This window comes from Notolepis coatsorum (genome assembly GCF_963971535.1).
Source record: "Notolepis coatsorum genome assembly, chromosome: 19".
NCBI classification, from domain to species: Eukaryota; Metazoa; Chordata; class Actinopteri; order Aulopiformes; family Paralepididae; genus Notolepis; species Notolepis coatsorum.
The window spans coordinates 58,969,108-58,995,981 of NC_140183.1; the positions used below are offsets into that span (position 1 = coordinate 58,969,108).

General features: G+C 42.5%; 2 protein-coding genes across 3 annotated transcripts in view; one reads left to right on the forward strand and one right to left on the reverse strand.

Moving 5' to 3' along the window:
- nod1 (nucleotide-binding oligomerization domain containing 1) overlaps positions 1-16,456 on the forward strand; it is a 42,312-nt gene extending 25,856 nt beyond the window's left edge. For both annotated transcript variants that reach the window (XM_084336990.1, XM_084336991.1), the window contains 5 exons: positions 3,025-3,108; positions 3,205-3,288; positions 4,618-4,701; positions 7,551-7,634; positions 15,480-16,456. In XM_084336990.1, the coding sequence (XP_084193116.1) occupies positions 3,025-3,108; positions 3,205-3,288; positions 4,618-4,701; positions 7,551-7,634; positions 15,480-15,552 (409 nt within the window). In that variant the 3' untranslated portion in view covers positions 15,553-16,456. The remainder of the gene's footprint in view (positions 1-3,024; positions 3,109-3,204; positions 3,289-4,617; positions 4,702-7,550; positions 7,635-15,479) is intronic.
- A 5,180-nt stretch (positions 16,457-21,636) lies between these two features.
- znrf2b (zinc and ring finger 2b) overlaps positions 21,637-26,874 on the reverse strand; it is a gene marked incomplete at its 5' end in the record, with an annotated part of 254,151 nt that continues 248,913 nt past the window's right edge. The window contains one exon of the mRNA XM_084335733.1: positions 21,637-22,243. The remainder of the gene's footprint in view (positions 22,244-26,874) is intronic.

The window sequence follows — 26,874 nt, forward strand, 5'->3', positions numbered from 1 at the left end:
GCACAGCGTTCACCTGTCCTCCAGCTAAATCATTTCCCATGATAAAGGAAATGCCTTTAACTGGCAAGGAAGGTCTCACCCCTATTTTAAAGAAACCAGTGACCAAATCAGATTGTACATGAATACAGTGTAACGGGGCTGGCACGAAACCCATCTCAATACCTTGAACCAGGACACTAGAACCACAGGAAGATTTCTCAGACAGAGGTAGTACATCAGAGAGGATAAAGGATTGTGAGGCTCCAGTATCTCGTAAGATCTGAACTGTACACTGATCTTTTGGATCCCCTGTCAAGGAAACTAAACCCTTGGAAGTAAATGGCCTGAAACAAGGATCGAGAACATCCTGATCATTGTGCATCTGTTGATCGGAATCAGGTGCCATTTTAATCAGACCAACCCCTTTGGGTTGCCTAAAGTTCTGAGAGGACGGTTGCTGCTTACGTTTCAATGTTAAACAGTCAGAAATAACATGACCAGATTTATGACAGTAGTAACATGTCCGCTCATCTTTTGAGCGTGGAGGTGACATTTTTGGTCGGGGGTGTGTGAATTCTGAATGGTTGGGGACAGAAGGTCTCTGAGAGAAATCATGGGGGGGAAACGAGTCACGCCTATCTACAAACACAGTTTTATGGGTTAGCGCAAACTCATCAGCTAATACAGCAGCTTGCTGCAGAGTGGACACTTTCTGCTCACTCAGGTAAATTACAATACGCTCTGGCAAACGATTCTTAAACTCTTCTAATAGAATGAGTTCTCTGAGAGAGTTAAGATCTGAGGCCTTGCTTGCTGCACACCATTTATCAAAGAGAGTTCCCTTCTCTCTAGCAAACTCTACAAAGGTCTGGTTGACAGCTCTCTTGTGACTGCGAAACCTCTGCCTATAAGCTTCGGGCACAAGCTCATATGCACGAAGGATGGCAGCCTTCACAGTATCATACAATAGACTATCTTCTAGGGAAAGTGTTGAACAAACCTCTTGGGCTTTACCAGTCAATTTGCATTGAAGCAACAAAGGCCAGACCTCTCTTGGCCAGCGCAATGAAGCAGCAATACGCTCAAACACATTAAAATAAGTATCAACTTCGGTCTCTCGGAACGGAGGCACCAAAGCAATGTGTTTACTTATATCAAAAGTGTGTGATGAATAAGCTGTGGAGGAGGACATACCCGGGCCTTGTGGAGGAGTCGGTGTAGCAGAGTTGGATCCACTCCTTTGGTCTCCCAGCTCCAACTCCCGCAGTCTGAGCTCTTTTTCCACCTCAAGCTCCAACCTACGGATGTTAATAGCCCTTTCATTTTACGAAGCCGATACTCCGCCTCACGTGCTTGTGCCTTCTCCTGAGCCTCCATCTGGAGACGGGCTATTCTAACCTTGACCTGGGCCCCTTCTCGAGACCCAGTTGACACAGGAGAGGTCAAGTGAAAATGTGGCAATGTGACGTTCACACCTGCCTTTTCAGCACCATGGGCTTGCTCCTCAGAAGGCGGTGCTTCTGTAGGTTCACCAGGAGGACTTGCATGTTCATCAGAGACCGCAGGTAAAACAAGCGTCCCCTGCTCCAACAGCTTATCTACCACAAGACACCTGATATCCTGCTTAAGATGCTTTTGTTGAACCGAGAGTTGAAAATGTGTGGCAATCTCCACTAAGTCTGCCTTGCGGCAGCTATCTAGCGCTTCCCAAGTAGGATTGCTCAAGAATTTCCCCAGATCAAAAGTACTAACTGCCATTATTTTTTCTTACACAAATGCCATTTTTACACAAAGTAATTAATAACTATACAAGTGTAAACAAACACAGTTCACCAAATCCATCAACCAACAATTGAACACAGGTTACAAAATCCCGGACGAGCCCCCATTTATGTTACGACCCCTGTGAGTAAGGGTAAAGGGCTGTAACATAACAGTTGGTTGACAGAAAAGATGGACCAGGTTTGTAAACAACAATGATATTTATTGAATAGAGGCAAAGGAAGCACATGTAGCTCAGGGGTGAGCCCAGGCCAAAACAACAAACAAACACCACTATACTCCAAATAAACACAATCTAATCTATGGTAAAAGAGATTACATTACCTAAACTACTCTTACCTAACCAAAACAGGAGAAAACAATGTCCAAAGGAAATGGCAGCTCACCCCATCTGTGCTTCCTGAGAGAGAGAAAAACACATTAATTATACAGAAACAAAAGCAGAATATATACAAAAACAAACTATGGCTAACAATGCTCTCTCTGTGGCCATACACACACAAGGAAATTACTACTAAGCACCAAAGGCCAATAAACGAAATGCAATGCTGTCAAAGTTACAGGTTTACCAAAATCACAACAAGCCTAGCCTCATGCCAGAGAGAGAGAAAGACTGAAGTGAGAAGCCATGTTTTAACAGGTGTGGGGTGATCCATGATTGGGTGGTGTGGATTGAGTGTTGGAGTCTGAAGCCATCCACCAATCGGTGCTGTATTGCAATAATGGAAGAATTGACCAATGGTGAAGGGAACAATGGCTGGAGGGAGGAAACAAACAAAATGGAGAACACACACACATGGAGACACACTGGGGAATATATACATTGGGATGTAACAATACATTCAGATACAAATTATTTATTGTCATATTTATTGTAAAGTATAATATAACCAATAGGGCATACAGACCCTCATATGCACTTTTGTTTAAACTATTTGTTTATTTTTCTCATTTTTATATTCAAAGTGAATTATATTGTTTACACTGTTTATTCTTTCTCATATTTTTATATTCAGATCTCATTTGATTGCCTATATTTATATCTTTCTACTATTACCCTGCCCATACCTGTACCTCCCCTCCCCCATGCTGCTATGACACCTGAATCTCCCCAAGGGGATCAATAAAGGAATATCTTATCTTATCTTATGTATACAGACACGTTTGCGTGGCGTGTTGCATTGAAACCGGGCCTATGTTGCGCCCTCCTGTTTTAGTTATTTGCGATGCTCATATTATTCCATGTATTATTCCACATTCCAGAATGTGGGGGAACGCCATCGGTGACGAGGGAGCGAAAGCGTTCGCAGACGCTCTGAGGAACCACCCGAGTCTCACCAACCTCAGGTGAGAGAGGACGTCCGTCTGGGTCCCCGGGCCAAAACAGCTCATTGTCTCTGTTAAGTTAATCATTTACCGTTGAGGAATTCTTTCTGTGTCCAGTCTCTCAGCCAACGGCATCACGTCAGAGGGTGGCAGGAGCTTGGCCGAAGCACTGAAGGAGAACGCCCACCTCAGGATATTCTGGTAGGCCTCTGGCACCACCCGTTACACTGCTATAACGGCTATAACTGCCCTAATCTTTAATCATAGTAATCTTAACTACCCACCTCATACTGTACTGTAGTCTACCCATATACACTGTATGACAGTATATATCCATATTTATATTCTTATATTTACAGCATACTGTATATGTATATATATATCCATATTTGTCTGAATATACCTGCATATAGCCCCTCTATATACGTACTTATAGACCTGCATATAACCCTTAGCTCTGTATGATAGCATGTACAAATTCTATATATATCATATATTATATGCTGTATATATTTATTTATTCTCACCACATATATAGCTATCCACACCTGTCTGTATTCACCTGCACATATACCTTTATGCATATCTGTAGATGCTGTATCTATATCTTTACATATCCTACTCTTACTAGGTACACTGCTGGCCAGTATGACTACAGGCGTTATACCTGTATCACTGTACATTTTATACTACAACTCGGTGTACATACATCTGATTAGCACTACACTCAGTAGTACTAATTTGTATATTTTATACCCAGTTTAATCACCCTGTACATTGTATATTACTATTGCACTCTACCTGTTACATTTGCACTCTGGTTGGATGCTAAACTTATTTCCATTGTACTGTACTTGTGCTGTATAATGACAATACATATGAATCTAATCTAACCGCAGTAACTACAATTATTTTTCAAAGTTATAAGTGAAATTGAACTTCTCAATGTTTGTTTTATCCTTTGACAAATTATCAGAGTTCAATCTTGCAGAGAAAAATGGTGTAAAGAATTGCAGTATCTACAAAATCACTGGATAGTAGGGGTGTAAAGGTACACGTATCCATACCGAACCAAACCGTTTCAGTGTGTACCGAACGGCTGTGTAGTGTACCGAACGAATACAACGGTATGTTAACCACTAACGACCGCCCACCGGGGGCTGTTTTTTTCACAATCTAATATAATTATTATTTAAAAGAAAAATTTACAAGTCGATTATTAATTTCAATATAGAATATTCGTTGACAGCCCTACAAGTACAATTAGTTACTGCACACTACATCACCCCTGAGTGGAACATGGAAAGCCAAACTTTCCCCCACTGTACCGAAAACCCGTACCGAACCGTGACTTCAAAACCGAGGTACACGGTTTAAAGCCATTTTTCTCTCAGTTTCACCGTTTAGTTACTGCTGTCAGCTCCTGCAGAGCAGTGTAGCCCCGCCTCAGCTATGTGATTTTATGTGGCTATTATAGATTCACGCGTAGCACAGGAATAATACGTGGAAATCTAATGGATATTGTTTCAGGTTGGTGCAGAATGAGATGTCTGATGATGTCGCTCCACACTTGGCTGACTTGATCAGAGCGAACACAGGACTGTCCCACCTCTGGTAAGGTAGACACATCAGTGGAGGTTATTGCATGACAACTAGTGAGGCAGTACTTCACTAGTAATATACAGACAAAAAATATATATTATTAATATACATATATATATTTATTTTTATTATTATTATTATTATTATTTATTATTATTATTTTATTTTTATTAGAAATGTTTTCCTCTGTGAACAATGCCAGTGAATTTGAACAAAAACAATGCCAGTGAATAATTTTTTTCTTCAAAAATTTCCAAGTGACAGCTCTGAGCTCTCTGACCTGACTGCAGTAATGGCCAGCTGTCAATCACTTACTGCTAAAATAGTTGCACGGGTTGGGCTTAAGAATATAATTATCCAATCAAAATAGGCTATTTGAGTTTAAAAAAGGCGGGTAGTGAGACGGAGCGCACTTGATTGATTGGCGTTCACGTTGTACCACATTGTGTTGACAGCCTTGAAATCCAATCAGAGAATGGTGCCAGCTAATGATACGGAACTGCAGCTAGACCCTATTGATTCTGTCATCTCACCACATGAATTTGCCTTGAAAGAGACTGACATCGAGAATAAGATCTTTATTCAATTGTTCATGAACTTATTGTGCATCGTTTGATGATATATATATATTATTTTATCTCAGTTGAAGTAGTGTAATTGACGTGAACGTGCCGTCTTGGACTCTGTAAGCTAACTTGTTGTAGCTAATGTGAGCTAATAGCTAAGTCATCGAAACGTTCACCCAGAGGAAGAAGAAGAAAAGGAAGATGGGATAGGTGCCCACAGCTTTGATGAGTGCACTGCTTTGGCAATCGCTTGGGTGACTGTCTGAGTGACCACCTGTCGGAGTCGGAGTCCCGAAAATGGAACATGTGTCACGCATCAACAGAACAATGTTTAGTGGATTTCGACAGCATCCTCATGCAAATGAAGGATCGATTAGATCACAAAAGACTGCTGTTTGTTGCATTGCCTGATTTGCAACTGTTTGCAAGCAGACGAGGTCATTGAACGTTTCATCAGAAAATATCGAAGGATGGATTTAATTTACAAGTGATCAGATGGGAGGGACACTATTTCCTCGTAAAGAAGTACATCAAATGGTGTGGATTTAAAATATATATATATATATATATATACGTGTGTGTGGCTGAAATGCGTGCGTTTACTTTCGAATTACCCACGTAATTGTCCTTGTGTTACATAAAACCCATCTGTGGCCTCGTGCAGAGGAAGGTGGTAAATACATGTTAGATATTCCAATGTACAGTTTTGCTTGTACAGTTGTACAAGCATGTACCATTGACTCAGAATGGTCTGTTTTATTGAAATCGTCACAGCAGTATAGTTTATACTTCAGAAGTATGATATTTAGACATTAGGGGTGTAACGGTACACAAAATCCACGGTTCGGTACGTACCTCGGTTTTGAAGTCACGGTTCGGTATTTTTTTCGGTACAGTGTATTTCCCAAAAGTTTTCAATTAACCTTTTTATTTTATTTTTTTACTAATATAATAATAGCATAATAATGCAAGGAAACCGTTTCAAAGTGCAATAAACCTTTATTTAACATTAAAAGACATTTTAAATATCCTAAATAAAAAAATGCTCAGTTTGATTGTTTATTATAAAACAAACTGAAACTGGAAACAAGCCCTCTGTCTGGCTTTTTGTGTCATCCTTTTAACATGTACATGTATTATTAATGTACCTTGCGGTACCATGTACAAAATGTTAATAAAGTATGATGAAAACGCTGTACAAAATAAACGTATTTTCCGGTGTTTTAGACTTTTATTTTGAAACCCACCCACCGGTCCGGAGCGGAAGTATTGTTGTTATTATCCTAGCAGAACGTATTGAGCACCGCGGCCAACTTGTCTCGTCCGGTTCTGTGTTTTTGAGCTAATGATAAAACAAATGTTGAGATTGTTGGTGAACAACTAACTTTAGGTTAGTTTTAACGTTAGCTACTAACGTTAGATGCAGCTACTACAGGCAATCAACGATGAGGAGGATGCGTCAAAGCCGTATAGAATAGAATAGCCCTGTGGTGCGTAGGCACGGGAGCGCAACTCGATTACCTGTTATTATAAATTAATTCATGTTTAACTTGTCCCCGTGTCCAGTCCTTTGACTAGCCCCACCCGTTCATTGTAAACAATGATGCATGTAATTGTATTAACGTTATTCTGTGTTGTAGCTATGCTATACGTTGTATTTCGTTTGTTAGCTATTTAGCTAATGTTGTTAGCATTGAATGAGCATCAAGTAACGCTAGATCTTTAATCTTTATTTAGCAGTCCAGTTTCTCCAGGCAGTAGCGAGTAACTACTTGGGTCTAAAAATAGCTAACGTTACACTACAAAGAATGCTACTTGGTTAAAAGGAGCAACACTATTGAGAAATGTAGTTAAGCTATGTGGCGTTGCTACTGCCCCACAGAGCTTCCATGCTGTGCTCTAGTAAGGCCGGCGGCCCCCCACACGGAGAGTGACTGACAAGGGGTACTGGTTCCGCCTCATTAAAACAAACGCGCAAATAGCAATTAATCGTGCCCGTCAAAATCATTGCATTCATTTTAATTATCGTGCAGATTAATCGATTTATTGCTTATCGTGGCAGGCCTACTGCCACATGACGGTTACCGTCGGTAGTGTGATAGTAAAGGGTTAACCTTCTGTCGTGTGGCAGTGAAAGGGTTGCCCTGCTGTTGTGCGGCAGTGAAAGGGTTAACCTTCTGTGTATTGTCGTAGTGAAAGGGTTAACCGTTTGGTAGTGTGGCAGTGAAAGGGTTAATGACACCCAGACATGTGTCGTCAGGATGTGACCTGCTTTTCCTCTGTCTTCATGTGCAGGTTAAACAGTAACCAGTTGACTGTGGACGGGATCCAGCAGCTCTCTGAAGCCCTGTCTCACAACACGGCGCTCAAAGAGATCTGGTGAGACTTCTTTAAAGACCCGATCTGTAATCCAAATGTAAACAAAAGGGCAGCCTCACCACTAGAAATACGACAAATAGAAAAGGACATGCGGACATGACCGGTTAGCCTAGGCATTGTCCAACTAACACCTTTCCCGAAGGCTAACCGGTCATGTCCGCTTCCATTCATTGTGCTAAGCTAGGCTAACATGCAGACAGATAGCTTTATACTGAACGCACAGAGAGGAAACTGGTATCTATCTTCTTGTCTCTCTCTGGAGAAGACGGTAAGCTAATTTGCCAAAATGTTGGCATGTTCTTTTAAGTAAAGGAACTGTGTACTTCTTCCACCACTGAAGGTTTTAAACAGCTAGTCTCCAGGGCCCTCATATCAATGCTGCGTACGCACAGATATGTGCGTAAACCGTGCGTACGATCATTTCTAAGCAAAGTGTGGGATTTATCAATGTGTGCTTGAGATTGTGTGTACATCTACGCACAACTCCGACCGTGCGTACATGGCACCAAATAGTAGAATAGGAATAGAACAGACGGAATAAGCTTTCATGCATTAGAGTCATGCACAAGAGCCATAGAGTGCATTTATTTTGCAGTATACAGTAAACGCAAGCGCAAAATAGTGGTTACGAGTTTGTATTCTCCATTGGGTTGCACAGGTAGCAATTTGCTTCAGTGACTTGTTCATGTCAGTCATTACAGTGCAAATGTCGGGTCAGCTTGTCATTTATTTCTGTCAATGTGCTGGTTCTGTAGGACTGCGTCAGTCAACACCCTTAGACGCTCCTTCCTCCTGGGTGTCCACTGGAATGGACAACTTCATTGGATTGATTTATTCTCAAAAAATATTTTTAATTCATTAACCCATTCTCCGCCACCACTTTGATTCGTCCTAATCCATTCTCTGCCAGCTCTATTTGTCTATGGAGATGTTCATCTACTTTGCAGGGCTATAACTTTTTAAATTGTATTGCTAAATTGACATTACTATGGCCCATTCAACATCAATTAGCTATCGTTCAGGATGTAGGAAGGTTTTACTTTTTCATTCACACATTCATACTAAAATACCGTCCAGAGTATAAATATGCTTTTATCGTTTTCTGCTGTATTTCATAGAATGTGAGATATAGCCATTTATGCATATATTAGATCATCAAATGCAGTTTGATAGCGATTGACGCCAGATAAAAAATGTCAACTGTACATGATCCTAGACATTATGACTTATCATCTGATGTTGACCGGGGGGGGGGGGGGCTTTATAATTCCGTGGCCCACGTTACATCATTTATGTAGTATGGGTGATATATATATATCAGAGCAGTTTGTATGGTTAATAATAATCAAAAACGCTGAAACTCACCGCCGCTTCCTCTTACCGTTGGGTGATGAGCGTGGAGCAAAAAGATCGCTATTATGGGATGTTGATCTATGCGCTCCATTTCCAGGTTGTATAATACTATATACGTCCAAATAATGTTGTTTATCGAGTTATGGCAACGGATCGATTATCCAGTGTGTCAAGATGGAGTCCCGGGAGCGATCGCGAGTGGCGGACGGAATAGGGGGGACACCAAGCACTTCCGGCCCCCACTTCCGGTTTGGCACCTCGCCGATCGGCCACCAGGTGGCGGTATTGAAGCGCTGGAGAGTTGAGTGGAGATTTACAGCACCAGTCATGGCTCCGTGGGTGAAATATGAATACCATGACAGAAATATTGAAATCGATGACGGCGTAATACGTCATTGGCAGATTAAGCATGGCGAGGAATGACGTCTGAATCCGTCATTGGCGAAAGATGGGTTAATTAAATATTGTTTTTCTTGGCAAGCGCCCCCAAAATTGGCCATTTTAGTTTTAGTTTTTGAGGACTGCATACTTTTTTTGCAAACCAAAACAACATACTTTATACTTATAGCACATGCATGAGCCTAGTCTCTTTTGAAAGATGACTTTCTGATTCCAGAAAGAAATTCACTTTTAGTGCTAACGTAATAGAGTTACATAGGTACTCTGAACTTGAGTTGTAGAAAAACTTGTTTCTGTAGTAGTTAGTAGTCCAGAGGTAGTATTTCCCCAGAAGGTGGTATGGCTTACAAATCCAGACGGAGCCATAGCCTGAAGCCTTATGTAGTACATATCCAAATTTCATAAAGATCCATTCAGAAATGAGTGATTTTGGTAAATTGTGTACAAAGAAAAACTCAGTTTTCTCATAGACTTCAATTCATTTGGCTTCCTGTTAAAGAATTTAGTTGTTCACCTAGATCCCTGATTCACACATCCCCACATGGGGTATCATTGGAAGCCACACTCATTGTCTACAACGATCCACAATCATTTTCGAGATCGGATCTAGATTGACGGAACTACTGCAGCCTGAGGCCCTGTCCACACGAGCGCTGGATTTAATATAACCATGATTGTATGTGCGCAGTTGCACTGTTCGGCCACACACAACCGGGGATTTGCTACACTGCAACCGCGGTCTTGAAAACCGGAGCCCAGGGTGAAGTTGTGCGGTTTTGCGGTTGCATGTGGGCGTAGCAACCGAGGTTATTCCCAGTGTTTACGGCTGACGCAATTATTTTCCATGTTTACGGCAGACTGTCGCAAACAATAGCAAGTTAGAGAGATTAGAGCAGAGCCAGCTACATCTGAGGGAACACCGTTTTGAAAAAGACAGCTACTGAAATGGAAGTGGTGGTGTCGGCTGTTCATGGATGTTATGCTCTGTTGATGGCCGCGTTGCGTGAACGGAGGCGCATGGTCGAGAATCGAAGAAGGCTACTGCTCCTCTTGTTTGCTATCCCAAATACAACTACACGAAGACAGCGGCGATGCGCTCACCAGCGGAGGTTCTGGACGAGACCAGGTCGGACCTCTAGCTGGTGGGATAATTTCGAGAATGAGGTAGTGTTGGAAGAAGAATAGCGAGAGAACTTTAGGATGTCCCGACCAGCGCTACTGTCCCTGAGTGAAATGCTTCGCCCGCACATTCAAGGACAAACAACAGTCATGCGTTCGCCGGTCGGTGTGGTAAAGAAAGTAGCCTGCACTCTCTACTATCTAGCAGATGAGGGAAGACTGCGAAAGACAGCTAATGCCTTTGGCTTGTCGAGACAGGTGGTCTCAAAAATAATCCGGCAGGTATCTCGGGCAATAACAATACACGTGGGCCCCCAATATATTCGTTTGCCTCGCACGGTTTCCGAAGTCCAAGAACTGACCACAGCCTTCGAAAGAGCCCATGTCATGCCACAATGCATCGGTGCGGTCGATTGTACACACATTGACGTACGACAGCCGCTCTCCAACTCCATGGATTACGTGAACAGGTGAGACAACCTTTCACTTTATATTGTATGACAGCTTGGTGTACAATACCATTGGATTAATTGATACATCTGGTGTGTGCTGTGTGTGCCCATTAGGTGTGCTTGATTAATCAACTTATTAATCCAATAGTATAGGACAGGAAGCAAAGATGCCTGTTGTGTTGTATTATTCTGAAATTAGTATCCATGTAACAGGTTAACTGTGGAGTGGATTGCTGTTGTAGAATGCTGACATTGTTTTCCTTTGTGTGTGTGCCTTTTTGATTTTGAACAGGAAGGGACGATTTTCTCTCAATGTCCAGGCTGCCTGTGACTACAAGTACTCCTTCATTGATGTGGACGTGATTCTCGACATTTTATGTTGAGAATGCTTGTGGGCAGAACATTCTGATCACGAGTTAAGACCACCGTGCACATTTCACATCTGTTACACAGAACATTTCTGCTTTATCACCAATGATGATTACCTGTGTGTCAGCAGGAAGCTTTCTTTTCAGGCGATCCTGTCTGTGTCCTTGGAGTCTTGCCTTTGGGGATAAAAAGATGGAAAGAAATTAGGCTAATTGTAAACCACATTAATCAGGTCATTGGCATTTGGTTAGAGCCCTGTGGGTTCTCAAGGATTTTTTTGCTAGCTTAAAGTGTGTGTGTGTAAAACTAGCTACAAGTAGGCTGATTGATTGCACATAATTTCATTTAGTCTTGTTTACATCAGGGTCCCCCATTTCAATTCATCATAACATATATGACATACGGATAGACAGTACTGTTACATCTAGACATTTATGACATACCAGATCTACAGATATACAGTACTGTTTGAGTACAAAAAACAAAAGAGTTTACAAAGAGAGTATATACATTTGAGGGGGAAGAAACTGTACATTGGAGCAAGCATATAGTAATAGCTACCTGTAATAGATCCCTTCTTTGTCTCACCACAAGGTTACTGAGCCCTGGTTCTGGCGAATCTGATGCTTCTTCAATCTCCTGTTCGGCTGTTTCCGAAGTCTCTGTAGTACTATCTTCTGGTACAATGAAATCAGCCGTTTCGATTCCCGATGGAAGGGCAGTGGTCGCAGGCGACCCACCCCACACTTGCTCACAAAGTTCAAAATACAAGAAGACCACTCTTCCAAAGCCACTCCTGCTACCTTTGTCAACTGCTAATCTATATTTAGACTTTATTTGTTTGAGCTTGTTAATTAGTACTGCCTTGGTGATGTCCTCCTTCTTGTGTGGAAAGTCGGAGTCCGTTTCACACCGGTACTGCTCGAGGAATAACGCTAAAATGTCCGCATACTTGCTTTGAACGGACTCCCAGTCGACGGATTCTGTTATCTTATTCACCTTGTATTCGTTCGTGATACTCAGGAGTAGTTCGACCTCACTGTCGGTCCACAGGAAAGATTTTTGTGCTGCTGCCATGTTCGTTGATAGCTGTAGAATGTTTTGGCTGTGAGCAGGAGGGATGTTTTGTGTTCGGCGCTTCAGTTCAGTTCCGGTAACGCTAAGCCCTTCTGATTGGTTGAGATGGCCTTCATGTTTGAACTACATCGCCACCTGTTGCTTTGGCATTGTACTACATGTATCGGTTGCGTGGTTTTCCAGCCGTCGTGAGTACGCAGTTATACACGGTTGTTCACCTGTGTTCACCTGTGTGGACAGTTTTATTTTTTTCAAACTTCGGTTATATTAAATCCAGCGCTCGTGTGGACAGGGCCTGAGTCGGGAGTGGTATTTTGCGCAATACCGTGTACTTTGCATAAGTCTCAAATACCGCCGTTACTCGAGAACCGCTGAACGGATTTTGTCGCTATCGACAGGCAACAAATAAGCCAAATATGCACACCCGAGCCACTAGGGGTCGCCAAAGTGCCGGTGGGCAAATCGTCCTAAAAACGTCCCTGATATGGGCTGTCGCATGCTAAGAAGCTGAATATTATTTTGTGTCATGTTTCCAAATAAGATAGTTCACAACGAAATGCTTTCTACCTTCAATTTGTTCATTAGATGATCTCTGTGATCAATCTCGCTCAGTGAAGTTTATCTTTATAGTTCGCTTATAGCCATTATTCCACAAACCGGCATGTTTCCATGGGGGTATTTAATTACCATATGGTTGATTAGGGGCGGTTCTGTATACAAATACTTATAATCGTTTTATCAACACAGAGTGTGGTACGACCTGTGCACGCACGTTTGATAAATCCAGATTTTTCTGTGCGTAGAGACATTCTAAATTCTGTGCGTGGTAACGAAAATAGAACACTTTCTACGCATTATTGATAAATGAGGGCCCAGGGGAGGACAGGGCCAGCCCGCCTGTTGAACCCAAACCAAACCAGTGCGGAGGTCTTATGTGCACCGCTGGCGCGTTGATCGACACTTTGAAGAAAACAACGTGTTATATAATAATTATTTTCAAATAATGTTCAAATGTGGCCATTTGGAGTGGGTGTTTGGTGGTCATCAGACTGCCTGCAGTGTCGTGTTCAAACCCCACGCTGCCCTCCTCTCTCGGCCCTCAGCGATTCACCCGCCAACTGTGAAGTCGACCAGATGAACGGTTCTCGAGATAATGCGTAGATTGTCATCATAGCGCCACCATCTTGCCAAATGGAATGCAAACGGGTGTGCCTTATGTGGATAGATCCATCATTTATGGTCTTACAGAATATAGAAAAAAGTTACAGGCCAAAACGTAAAAGGTCTTTGTCATAGAGCCACTGTAGGAGCCAAATTCTAGGGTGAACATTTTATCTGTATTACATAATGCCCCATTAGACATAGTTTATTGTCTTTGTGTTTATTAATATGTCATAATGAAATCCAATATGGAGACTTACCTGGTCTACTCCTTTTTTCCCCATGTTCCCCCTAACCACTCCTATAACATGGCAGGTAGTGTGAGCTCAGGTAGGCCCCAGGTAGAGCGGTACCATATAGTTTTTTTTGTTTGTTTGTTTTATAGTTATAGGCAGCTATTGGGGCTGTTGTGATAATAATTAATTAGCTTTAAAAATAAATCCTGTTTATTTTACAAAGTACATTGGATCTTTATCATATTTTCTTTTGGACTGCAATTCGGAGCGTGTCGGACTACCAACGTCATACCTGGAGCCTCAAGGCAACTTTGGACCGTAGGACTGCCTTTACAGCCACCGTCTGGCCAAAACGGCACTACATCTGACACTGCACTCCCTTTGGTTCCTCTGCGATACCCGCTGAGCGGGATGTCAATCGGATAAGACATAAGATAAGATATTCCTTTATTGATCCCCTTGGGGAAATTCAGGGATGAACAGCTGTCGAGATATGAGCGCAGACGACAAACGGAGATTCCTTCCTGTATAGTTAGACAAGTGAAGAACATTTACAGTATATGATACATTTTTTTCTTTTACTATTTAACTCCTACAGCCACAAGTTATCAATTTCATATACTCTCTAAGGGACAAGTACCATATTTTGTACTTGTACTAGTGTAAATCTGGTTGAAACTGGTTTGAGGCTTGACCTGTGTTGAGGAAGTTGTACCTCAGGGGGAAGTGGGCAGAGAGGAAGAACAAAGTGTCACTTGAAGTCACTTAAAAATAAATAAATAAAGAAATGGTGACCGCTGTGTCATTTATGTTTAATGTAGACCTTTTTTTTAATTTGTATGTCAGCTCTTTGACTGCCAGACTCAACCTTGATGACTTGGACTCGGACCAGGGTAATGGGGACTCGACTCGGACTCAGGCTCTTCTTTGGTGACTCGGACTCTAACACTGGGACTCGAGATTTACTCAACTCGGACTTGAGATTTAGTGACTCACTGCTCTCTGCCAAGTGAAGCGGTGGAATCCACCGCCTGGCTGTGTCTGATCTCCATGTGTTCTCTCTCTCTGTCTCTGATCTCCATGTGTTCTCTCTCTGGTTGTCTCTGATCTCCATGTGTTCTCTCTCTGGTTGTCTCTGATCTCCATGTGTTCTCTGTCTCTGATCTGCATGTGTTCTCTCTCTGGTTGTCTCTGATCTCCATGTGTTCTCTCTCTGGTTGTCTCTGATCTTTAGGGCTGTCCCCGACTAAGGATTTGGATGGTCGACTAGGATTGGCCAACATTTGCCGTTAGTCGACTATTGGTCGACTAAAAAAAAGGATAATTTATTTTTCTTTAATTTAAAAAAAGCATCCTCTGCAAAAGCATGCAATTGGTCCACTGATGGATACATCTTGATATTTGTCTAGTCTAGTGTGTTCATTAGATGGGTGAAATTCTCTTTCAGTGCCTCTGTGCCTGTTTTCGTAGGCAGTTAGCCTCTGGTATGCGTGCCATTAGCGTTAGCCACGCTTCTAGGCATCTTTTCATTTGGAAAGAATGATAAAAAAAATCTTTTTTATATTCGACTAAGAGGTTGGTCAGTCGACTACGGCTCCTTTCGACCGATTAGTCGACTAATCGATTAATAGGGGTCAGCCCTACTGATCTCCATGTGTTCTCTCTCCATGTCCCCGCAGTGTGAAAGGAAACAGAGTCTCCGCAGATGAAGAGAAGCTGTTTGAGAGCGAGAGAAGGATTCGCTTCCACTGACGTGGCGTTTCTTGTGGGAAAGGGAGGAGCGCTCCGTGTCGTGTCTACGGCAGTGACAGTGGCTCAGGAGGTAGAGCAGTTGTCTGGTAATCCAGAGGTTCCTGGTTCGTTTCCGCCCCCTCCTCCCGGGCAGCGTGTCGAAGTGTCCTTGAGCAAGACACTTAACCCCTAACTGCTTCCGATGAGCAGGTCGGCACCTTGCATGGTCGCCTCCGCCGTCGGTGAGTGAATGTGTGAGTGAATGGGTAAAATGTGAGGGAACAAAATTGTAAAGCGCTTTGGATAAAAGCTGCTAAATAAATGTACCATGTAAATTGTGGTTTTAGCAATTATGTAGTGTTGGTATTATTTAGGGATGGCCGTGAGTAATCGATTACTCGCCATTTCAAATTTCGAAAATTGTAAATCTGCATATCACTATGATGCCCCTCTAGCTCATGGAATGAACTCCAACAGTCATTAAAGCCTGATATTCTCCCCTCTGTTGCAGAGTTTAAATAAAGGTTAAAGGTTTGAAATGAAGTTATAGTTAAACAGTCACCTTTAAAATTTCAGCCAACGTACTTGCTGTCTTGCATTTTGAGCGTGAATGTTAACAGAAATACACAACCTCTACTGTCTGAAACCATGTATATGCACACACCCTAACTGTGAAACCTGCCTTACCAAGTACGTATTAGGCCTGTGGTAATTGTTACAGAACAAACATGCAAGTAGAATTGTTATTCAAAAGATTTCCTTTAATTTACTTTCTGTACACATTTCTTTACATAAATGGAATGTTATAACATATACTGTATGCCTAAAATTTTCCTGAAAAAACAAAGTAATTTAGGCATGTATTCTCAGACTGTTACAGAAGTACCTTGGGATGTATAACCAAAATAAAAGTATTTGTCTCTTTCATTCCCTCTTTTTCCTTCGACCGTTCACTGAATTGAACCTCACGCGAGCAAACGTTCCCTATTCAATTCCACACATGTTACGCTTATTGTCACTGTGTAAATATATCATTAATCTAGTCGTCGAGTATAACTCTCTGATGAGGGCGTCGGATTCACAGTGACGGCCCCGCCTTCGGTTGTCTCGACGGCAATACGTTGATAAAATATTTAGCTTTTTATTTATTCTTTATTTTAATATATACTAAAGTTAGATTTGGATAAACATCGATCCACTTGGGATTGATACGGGCTCAGACCTGGCAACTGAAGCATAAGCAGCTGATCACAACACTCACCAATACAATGAACACCCCCCTCCCCGTTACCCAAAGAAACGCATACAACAACAGAATGAAAGACTAAACAAATGGGATAAAAGGTGCTTCACTGATTAATAGCTCCTATAAGGCTGTCCTGGTCTTGTATGCTCAGTGCCTCCTAAGTACAATACAGATATAGGACACGGAAGAGATGTTCCACGATTGCCACCCCCACAACTTGTGTCTTACAGTCATAATAGTTGTGTGGATCACACTGTGGGAACATTTCTTCTCGCTCTCTAGTTGTGCAAATATGTTAACTCCCATCGTGCCAAACTCATCACATGGTGAGTCTTCACAACAACTCCTCATCGCTATGGGCGGGGCTTCTGTGTCCAAAGAGCCATGGTGGCTGTTTGTGTTGTTTTCCTTCCCAGTATTACAGGAAGTCGGACTTGTGACGTTCGTCAGACTTCACTCCTCTAGTGTGGCCGATTTCAATAACACTTGCTTAATTAAAGGTGCTGTAAGTGGTATTTATTTTGTTAAAATAAGTGTTTGATAGCTCTACATTCTGATAGCCATCACTGATGTAGAGTGTTTGGTCAGTAACATGGGTCTCCCAGTCCCTCCGCTCTGCAGTAAACAGAAAGTAAATTTTCTAGTATCCCTTCCCACTTTATCCAATCAGGAGAGAGAACCCTAGATATTTTTTTTTAAACTTATTTCAAGAAATATTGCCAAGAGAGATTTGCTTACTGCACTGCACACATATTTGCTTAAAACTACTTATTACTTAATTTTTTTTAGTGCTGTCAGGCGATACATTTTTTTTATCTAATTAATTATAGGATTTGTAATTAATTAATCTAATCGCATTTTAATTGCATAACCATTTTATGCCTGATATTCTATATTCTATAATCATATTTCAAATTGCATGTGTCCGGATGGCAGAATTCAGTACTGTATCTACAAAACCTTCTGTTTAATCATCTTCCATCTATTCATTTGCTTAGATTTTTCAGGTCTGGTCAATTTGAGCATGGTGTTATTCAGTCAAAGATAAAAAAAAATGTATTGATATTCTCATTTGGTTCATTACAGTTTACTCAAAATAAAATTTTCATTCAATCAATCACTGCGCAGATTGATTGATTGAATGAAAATGTGAACAGATTGCAGAATGGGTACAATACAGTACGGCTCAATACACACAATTGTTAAGGGGATGCAGACCAGAGAAAGACTTTCATCTTGTTTACATCAGGGTCCCCCATTTGCAATTCATAATGAATTGTAAGTAAGGGTGCAACTTGCTCTGTGCAATCCATTCTTTGTGGATCTAGCCCACAGTATTTCTGACACTGGGAATACATTCCCTGAGATTCATAGATGTCCCTAGAATCAGATACCAAGAACATGCAAATGGCCCATATTAAAAAAAAAAGTCTGTAAATGTGTATTCTACATGCTTATGGAATGAATGATACAAATAAAATATTATTAAAAAAAAATATATACGGTATATATATTTTTTTTTATTAATTTTGAGTACATTTTCATAACGCGATAATTTGCTGTGTAATTAATTAGCGCGATAAACTGACAGCCCTAGTTTTTTTTTGGAATGTACTGTAGAGCTATTATTTTAACACGTATAACACTTATTTTAACAAAAGAAAATACCACTTATAACATCTTTTAATGTTTCTTCAAGACAAAAAGAACTGGAGCTCATCAAAGAGTCGAACTGAAGACCGGACAGTTTTATGGAGCGCTCTGTATAATTCATGGTGACGAGAAGGTTTATGGTTATGCTCTAAAAGAATCCCACCACTATGGAGACTGAGCGCGACACACGATTGTAAAAGCAGTGTCAGTAAAGTGTCTGGGCTTCACTCAAATCACTTCTTCTTTCCCCCGACAAGACCATGCAGAAGCGTTTTTTTTTCTTTTCTTTTTTTTCTGGATCTCAGTAGTTAGCAGTGCGTCCTTCAAAAGCTCTTAAACCCTTAAAGAGAAATGTTTCAAGGCCTTATTATTACTATTCTTTTTTTTCTTTTATAAAGGTACTGTAAGCAGTATTTTTTTGTTAAAATAAGTGTTAAATAGCTGTACATTCTGACAGCCATCACTGATAGTGTTTGGTCAGTGACATGGGTCACCCAGTCTCTCCACTGCCGTGGAGACACCGTCTATGATCCAATCAGGAGAGAGAACCCTAGGGACTGGGAGACCCATGCTACTATCAGTGATGGCTGTCAAGAATGTAGAGCTATTATTTTAACATGTAGACTACTTATTTGAACAAACAAACAAAAAACAACCACTTACAGCACCATTATTATTACACAAGGTAGTCGAGGCTGAAATGTGCAAAAAGCTCATGGACACTCAAAATACTAATAAAGCCTTAGTGGTTGTAAGCGTTTCCAACCTTCTGTTATTTTGACTTCTGTTATTTGGGCCTTTGCACGATTTGACGCAAACCGTCGTCCCCCCGTCGGCGTCGTCCCTTCCTTCTCCGCGGATGGGTGGCGTCTGTGTGGAGTGGTACGTCCGTGTGCTACAGGCAGCTATTCGGAAACCATGACGATACAAGATGGGAGGGGGGGGGGACCAGAGTGTCGTTCTCGTTTGCATTAAGGCCAGATTTGTTTTCCTTTTTTCCCCTCTACGATTCACAGACGGAAACAAAATACATCCTCACTGAATGTCAAATCTGCACGCACGCGCACACACACAGACACACACGCATAAATCATTTGCATAACTAAAGAAAATCATGCTAAATAAATGATTGAAAAGGTCAAAAAGGAGTGAGGGGTCAAGGTAGGTATGAACCCTGTAAAAGTATGAAAATATGTACACAGAGGGGTCATCTGGGGTCAGCACACAGAGCCTCATGTCCCAGATAGATGGGGCGGGGGGGGGGGGTAGAACTACATTCGTGAGAAGTCTGAACTGGGAAGTTCTGACTTCGCGGTTTTGAAGTAAAGCCTAAAAACACATGGTGGCGTTTGTCGTCTCGATATTAATGCACAGTGTTTTGCACACGCTGTGTATGCTATATAGCCGTTTGTACTACTGCAGTGAGGTTAAAATATAGACGTGGGGAAAGCTAACCGCAGTAGCAGCAGCAACAACCTCTGTGCTCGCTAGCAGCTACTACGCTGCCCTGCAGAAGCTAACCGCAGTAACTACGCAAACAGTGAAACTGAGAAAAAGTCTTTGACTATCCAGTGATTCTGTATTACTGCAATTCTTTATAGGTACCCCTTTTTCTCTAAAACAGAACTTTTAGTTACTGCGGTTAGCTCCTGCAGGGCAGTATAACCTAGGGATGGGTATCGTTAGGATTTTATCGATACTACTACTCTTATCGATACTGCTTAACGGTTCGGTACTTTATCGATACTCTTATCGGTTATTTTTAATTTAGCAAAAAAAACAAAAAAATTTATTAAGAACAGAATCGACATTGCTTTATTATTCTTTTATATAACTATATTACTGCACATGGCAACTTTTTTTTTTATCAATTAATACAAGCAGTCAGATAAATTAACTATTTTGGGACTTTCTATTTTATTTAGAAAGTTCTTAAATCAGAATGTCCCACCCAATACCCAGCTATTAAAAACGGTTCAATACTCCATGTTATTAGTAGAGGCTGTGTGTCTTGGTGCGCTCCGGGTTCTGTTTACGGTTTGCGTTTTGAGCGTGTAAGCTTGCCGTAGGCGATGATGTCACGCTCAAACGTCAACACAGGAAGAGTTTAACACACGGTGATGGAAACTGGATGCCCGATATAAAGAAACAAATAACCAATAAATATGAAGTTATATTTGAACCTCTGTTGTCAAGCCTTGTCAATATAACCCACCCCCCTTTTCTCACGAATGGAACTGGTGTCGTGGAGTCCGCTAGTTAGCTTAGCCTATTTATTACTAGTTAGCAGCTAACATTGCTTGCATCAATTATATTGCATGTCATTGATCTACCGGTCGATCACGGCCGACTGGTTGGGCACCACTGGTCTATAGAAATAAATGCATTCGAACAAGAAACCAATGTATAGTAGACATAGCAATGGCAAAAAAAGTTGAGTGTGAGTAATAATGGCTCGCTGCGGCTCGCTTCTCGTTGCAGAGACAGAGAGAGGAGATAGTTCGCAACGTTAAAATTCCTCGAAAAAAAACTCATAGTAATAATAATTTCTAGAGTATCGATAGCAGTACCGATAACGTCCGAGCTTATCAATACTCTGTTTTTTTCTAATTTAGTACCGGTTCCCATTTAGAACCGGGTTTCGGGGGGCATCCCTACCTGTGACACGTTTTGCAACCTGAATGCTTGACCATGAGGAGGTCAGGGAATCATTACATCGGAAACCTCCCAGGTCTGAATGCTCACGGATGCATCTTTCGCTACGGACCAGGAAAGGTACGTTCTCCCCCTAGAGAGGTGCCAGGGAGCTCACAGCACGGTCCCTGCCGCTCCCCCACTGGCATAAAGGGACTGTTGGTTCAGGAGAGAGAGAGAGAGAAAAGCTCTGTACCGCCACCACATGGCGTATCGCAGGGCACTTCTAATCTCAGTGTGGCCGCCAGAGGAGGGGGAGTGGACGAGTAGAGAGACAGTACTGTGAGGTCACGTTCAGCTGGGTCTCTGTGCTGTGAAGCGGTCCCGCCTTGGTCCCGCCTTGGTCCCGCCTCCACCACGCTCACGTGTGTCACGTCTCTGGTAGAGCCGGGGGGGAATCGCTAAAAGAAGGCACTGGTAGATGCAGTCGGTGGAGGAGGTGGAGAGAGGAGAGATTAGGAAGGCGGTACGATAGTTACTGACCCCCCTCCCTCCTCCAGCACAATCTCCACCTCCTCCAGTCTCCTGATGTACAATCAGCTCAAACGGGGGGGGCGAGGAGCCCCGGATCTGCTGTCCAATAACAACACAGGAGGAAGAAAGTCCACGTCAGCACACTCGCAGCCAATCACAGGAGCTCAATCACCAGAGGCACCATCCAATGAGATGAAGCATCCTGAGATGTCGACGCCACACCGTCTCTGTGAGTGAGTGGTTCGACCGACAGCAGGTTCCTGATTGGACACTTGTGCAACTTGAGGCGCTATGATTTTCCCCACGTTTTTGATTGGAAGGTGAGCTTGCATGTCCGTGGAGTGTGAGGAGGAGATTGTGTGTGTGTTTAATCAGAAGATCAGCATACAATGGTGTATCCCTGAAGATTGCTTTAATGAGTTTTGGCACACCGTGGTACTATGATAGTAGGGGTTCATGAGGTACTAAGAGATGTGGGGTGGGATGGTTAGGGGTGGGTATTGGGTGGGGTGGGTCAGTTCTGCACTGGCCACAAAGTCACAGTGTCCAGCCTCCGTCTCCTTGGCAACCGGGAAGGGGGAGGAGATTCACATGTATCTTCTTGTCACGGCGCAGGTCACTCTTCTCATAGTGGGAGTACGGAACCTGCAGGGAGATCAACGGAAATAAAAGTTTTCTCAGATAAACAACAAAGATAAATAATTCTCATCTAAAATAGAATATGAAGGACAATTAATTAATTGTACCACTTACCATTATTCTCTGTATCTTGGAGATACAGAGATACCTCTATTCACCACCTCATACCACACTTGTTCACACCTCACTGTTCATATTCTTTTGCACATTATTGCTCAATTGCACAGCCCTGCTAAATATTCCATCCTGTAAATATTCAACACTGTATTGTTATTTTTTATTATTTTATAATTGTATTCTATTTTATTGTGCTTCTACAGTATGTTAACTCATTCAGCGCCAGGGGGCGCTAGAACGCCACCACTTTAATCAATGGGGAGACTGCGAAATTTGCGAGTGCTTAAAATATATCTTATATTATAGCTATGGGTCTAATACACCCGTCGATTGTCAGTGAGTTGCTTCCAGTCAACATGCACAAAACGGATCGTTTTTTTCATCCATACATTTCCATTTTATACCGTTTTGAATATGCGTATAGTTTTGGTGATTCTTAGTAATCCCAGGAAAAGACGTGATAATAGCTAGTTTGAGTGGAATACACTTATCACGTTGTCATTTTCCACCTGATTATCGAATCTTCCTGAAATCAACGCTAGATTATCATTATTATGTCTCCTCATGCATACATGAAATGGCCCTCGTAGCGGGGCGCTCGCCCCCCCCACCGCAGCCAACGGTAAAAAGCACAACACATTCCTCACAGACGGCTTCGATCGCGGTAGAAAGAAATATCAGATCAACGCAAGATTGGATATATAGAGTCCTTACCTGGTCTCTGATGTGGAGGTCCGTCCCACATTGTCCGGCATTGCATATGAAGGGGGGGGGGGGGGGGGGGCAGCATCGCAGATGTAACGTTGTAAACGCTAGTCCTTCCGGAGTATTTAAACCCCGCCCGCACGGCTCAGATCGGCCCAGAAAATAAACTACACCATTTCTAATGGAGTGCAATACCGGCAGTATTTGCCCTTTTGCAAGCTCAGACCCATTCCCAATGATAACATCAGGCTGGATGGATGAAAAATGTATGGATATAGCTAATAAAAGAAATAACGATTAAAACCTGAGTTTTCTCGTGATTGGCGCTGAACGGTTGGCGAGTTAACCCGACTTTTCTCGTGACTGGCGCAGAATGAGTTAATTTAGTTTATATTTTATTCAACCTTTTTATTTTGTATTCTACCATAATTGTCTGTCTGTCAATGTCGCAAACAAATCAAATTCCTTGTATGTGAAAATTACTTGGCAATAAAGAAAGACCTTTCTGATTCTTATTCTGATATCTTACGCCTGATGACACTATCCACTCTGGCCATGCGACTGAGACAGAGCGCCTGTTGGGATGCTTGTAATGCACTTCTAACATTACATATCTAGTATCACCCAAACATCTTGGCTTTGCTAACTACAGTCAAACGGGTCTATAGTGGCTAGTAGCTCTAGTAACATTACAATCACCAAAAAGGGTCTATGACCGGGGACTTCCGGTATGAGAGCAAACGGGTAACACACGTGCGGTGGAGCTCCTGGTCAAAAGAGCGAAAAACGGATAAATAAAGACCCGAAAAGAGTTTAAAAATAAAGATGCAAACGAGAAGTAAGGAAGAAATAACAATTGTGAAAGAAAGAGAAATGGAGGACTCACGAGAAGAGGAGAGTTTGATGGAACAGAATCCCCGAAGCGAGGCCGAAGAAAAGCAGGCGGAAGAGGGGGGAAGACCGGCCGAGACAGACACGGAAATGCCAGGATGGGCCGTGGCCATGCAGGCAGGAATATTGGCGACCATACAAATTAACGCGGACACGATGCAGGCCGGAATATTGGCGACCATACAATCGAACACGGACACGATAAGGAGCGATATTGAGAAGCTACAGGAGGAATTGAGGAAGGAACAGGAGGATTTCAGAGGCGAAATAAATAAAGAACTCAAAGTGGTGGATGAAAAGATGGCGGAGCAGGGTAGAGGAGTAGCCGAGCTACAGACGAGAGTGGCGCAAACTGAAGAATGGAGCACAGAGATACACGAGGTATTAACGAGAGCGATTCAACAACAAGAAAAGATGGAGACAAAGATGTCGGACATGGAGGGGAGGTCACAGAGAAATAACATCAGGCTATGGGGATTGAAAGAAGGGGTCGAAGGGGAATCGATGACCCTATATGTGGAAAAGCTTATCAAAGAAGAATTGAAGACAGGAGACAGGACTGGAAAAAATGGAGATACAGAGGGCCCACAGGGCGCTGGCTTCGAGACCACAACCGGACAGACCCCCGAGGGCGGTGATTATTAACTTTCTGAGGTTCGAGGTTAAGGAATTGATACTTAGAACCGCGTGGACCAAGAAAATTGAAATCGAGGGGAAAAGGCTGTCGTTTGACCACGATTACTCGACAGCGGTGGCAATAACACGCAGGTCGTACGCGGGGCTGAAGAGAATTCTGAAGGAAAACGGAATGAAATCACCCATGACCTCGCTACGGATTCACTGGAAGGAAGGGTCCGTGACGTACGCGACGGCGCTGGAGGCGGCGAAGGAGATGAGTCGGCAGGGGATGCAGACGGCGGAGGAAGGAGACGGAAGGAGACAGGTGGAACAGACGCTGAGCCTGCAGCAGAGATTGGAGAAAGCACGCGGGTGGACCAGGGTAGGAGACCGGAGTCCTGGAGAGGAGAGAGGAGAGAGAAGAGGGCCGAAGTGAGACGTGACAGACCGAAGGCGGAGACAGACGAGGAGGCCAGAGACGGAGACGGAGACGGAGAGGAGGCGAGAGGAGACGAACGGGATGAGTACACGCACAAGGGATAGAATAAACGGCCCAGATAGAGACAAAATATAGGAACTGACGTAACATATACATGAACACACACTCCCAGATAGAGGCAAAGTATAGGAACGGACGTAACGTAGGCATGAACACACATTACAAACGCTGAGGGAGGAAATAAATGGGAATATAATTAGACGAGGACATGTGAAATGAAGGTAAACAGACAATGGCCAGTGGAGGGAGCCGTCGCTCCAGCGAAGGCCTGGGGGGGGATACCACAGCAGAATCACACACACAGTGGGAAACAACAGGGTCGAACAGACATGTCCAGAATAATAGACGAAGCACAAAGCATACTGAAACAAATACATAAGCACACGCTGCGAGTAGCACAGATGGAAGTAATTAGGCCTAACAAAATTAATAGTTGGTTTCAGGTTGCCGACCGACCCTGCCGATTTAGGTGCGACCCAATATATTTTATGAGTTTTTAGAAAAAATTATAATTTTTTTTTTCTTTTTTTTTTTTTTAATAAAGTTTCATAGAAATCTTAGTCAAACATTTAGTATTATGGATATTAAACATGCTGGCAGAGTACATGCATCCATGTTGTTGTGAACATTTTAATTAAATAAAGAAATTCCCTATCCATAGTCGCCGTGGGAAAGAATAAAATAAAAAAATAAAATAAAATAAATTCCCTACCTACCCATGGCCAAACTGACAACCAACCTGAAACCAACTATTAATTTTGTTAGGCCTTAAGGAGATAAATAAGCATCACATAGAAAATAGAAGGGGGGGGAAAGAAAGAAATATATAGGCAGAGGGGTACACAGAGGACACCACACGCTTGTTTGGGGGGTAGGAGGGGCAATGGAACATGTGAACCACATTAAGAGAGATCTAGGAAATGGGGATCTTTGGACAGAAAGAAGGACACACAGAGCGCTTTTGACCAGGAGCTCGACAGCACTAAAAACAGCAAGAATGCTGGACGATTATGACGAGTGGTTGGGGGTCAAGGTTACAGGCCCCCATGCCGTCAGGAGGAGGCCTCTCACTAGGAGAGCAGTTACTCCTCACCCACCAGCAGGGGACAGGGGGGGGGGGGGACACAGGGACCCCCCCGAACGCCTTGGGAGCACTTTATGTAGAGTTTATGTTTTTTCTTTTTGTGTATTCGGTAAAGAGAGCGGAGGCTACGACCGAAGGTAAAAATATGTGTGACATGGGGGGGACTGACAGACGAGCAAAGAAAAAAGATGACAAAGGTTAAAGGTATAAAAATGATGTCGTTAAATGTTAATGGAATGAATAATCCGATAAAGAGGGGCAAAGTGATGCTGAAATGTAGAAAGAGTGAGATGCAAGTGATTTTTTTGCAGGAGACGCATTTGATAGCACAGGAACATGAGAAACTGAAAAGATTTGGATATGAGAATGCATATTATAGTTCCTTTAAACGGACCCTGAGGAGAGGAGTAGCCACGTTAATCAAGAACACAGTAAAATTTGAATTGGTCAAAGAAGTAAGAGATAAGGAGGGGAGATTTGTTCTGGTGAAGGGGAAAATGGAGGGTCAGATGGTTACGTTAGTGAATGTATATGCACCCCCAGAGAGAGAGAGGTATTTATATGAGACCATTTTTGACATGATAGCGATGGAACTGGAAGGGATATTGATATGCGCGGGAGATTTTAATGTGGTATTGAATCACGACTTGGACACCACGAGTACTAGAAAAGGTAGGCCGCAAATCAGCAGGTATATGAATATACAAATGACGGAAATGGGAA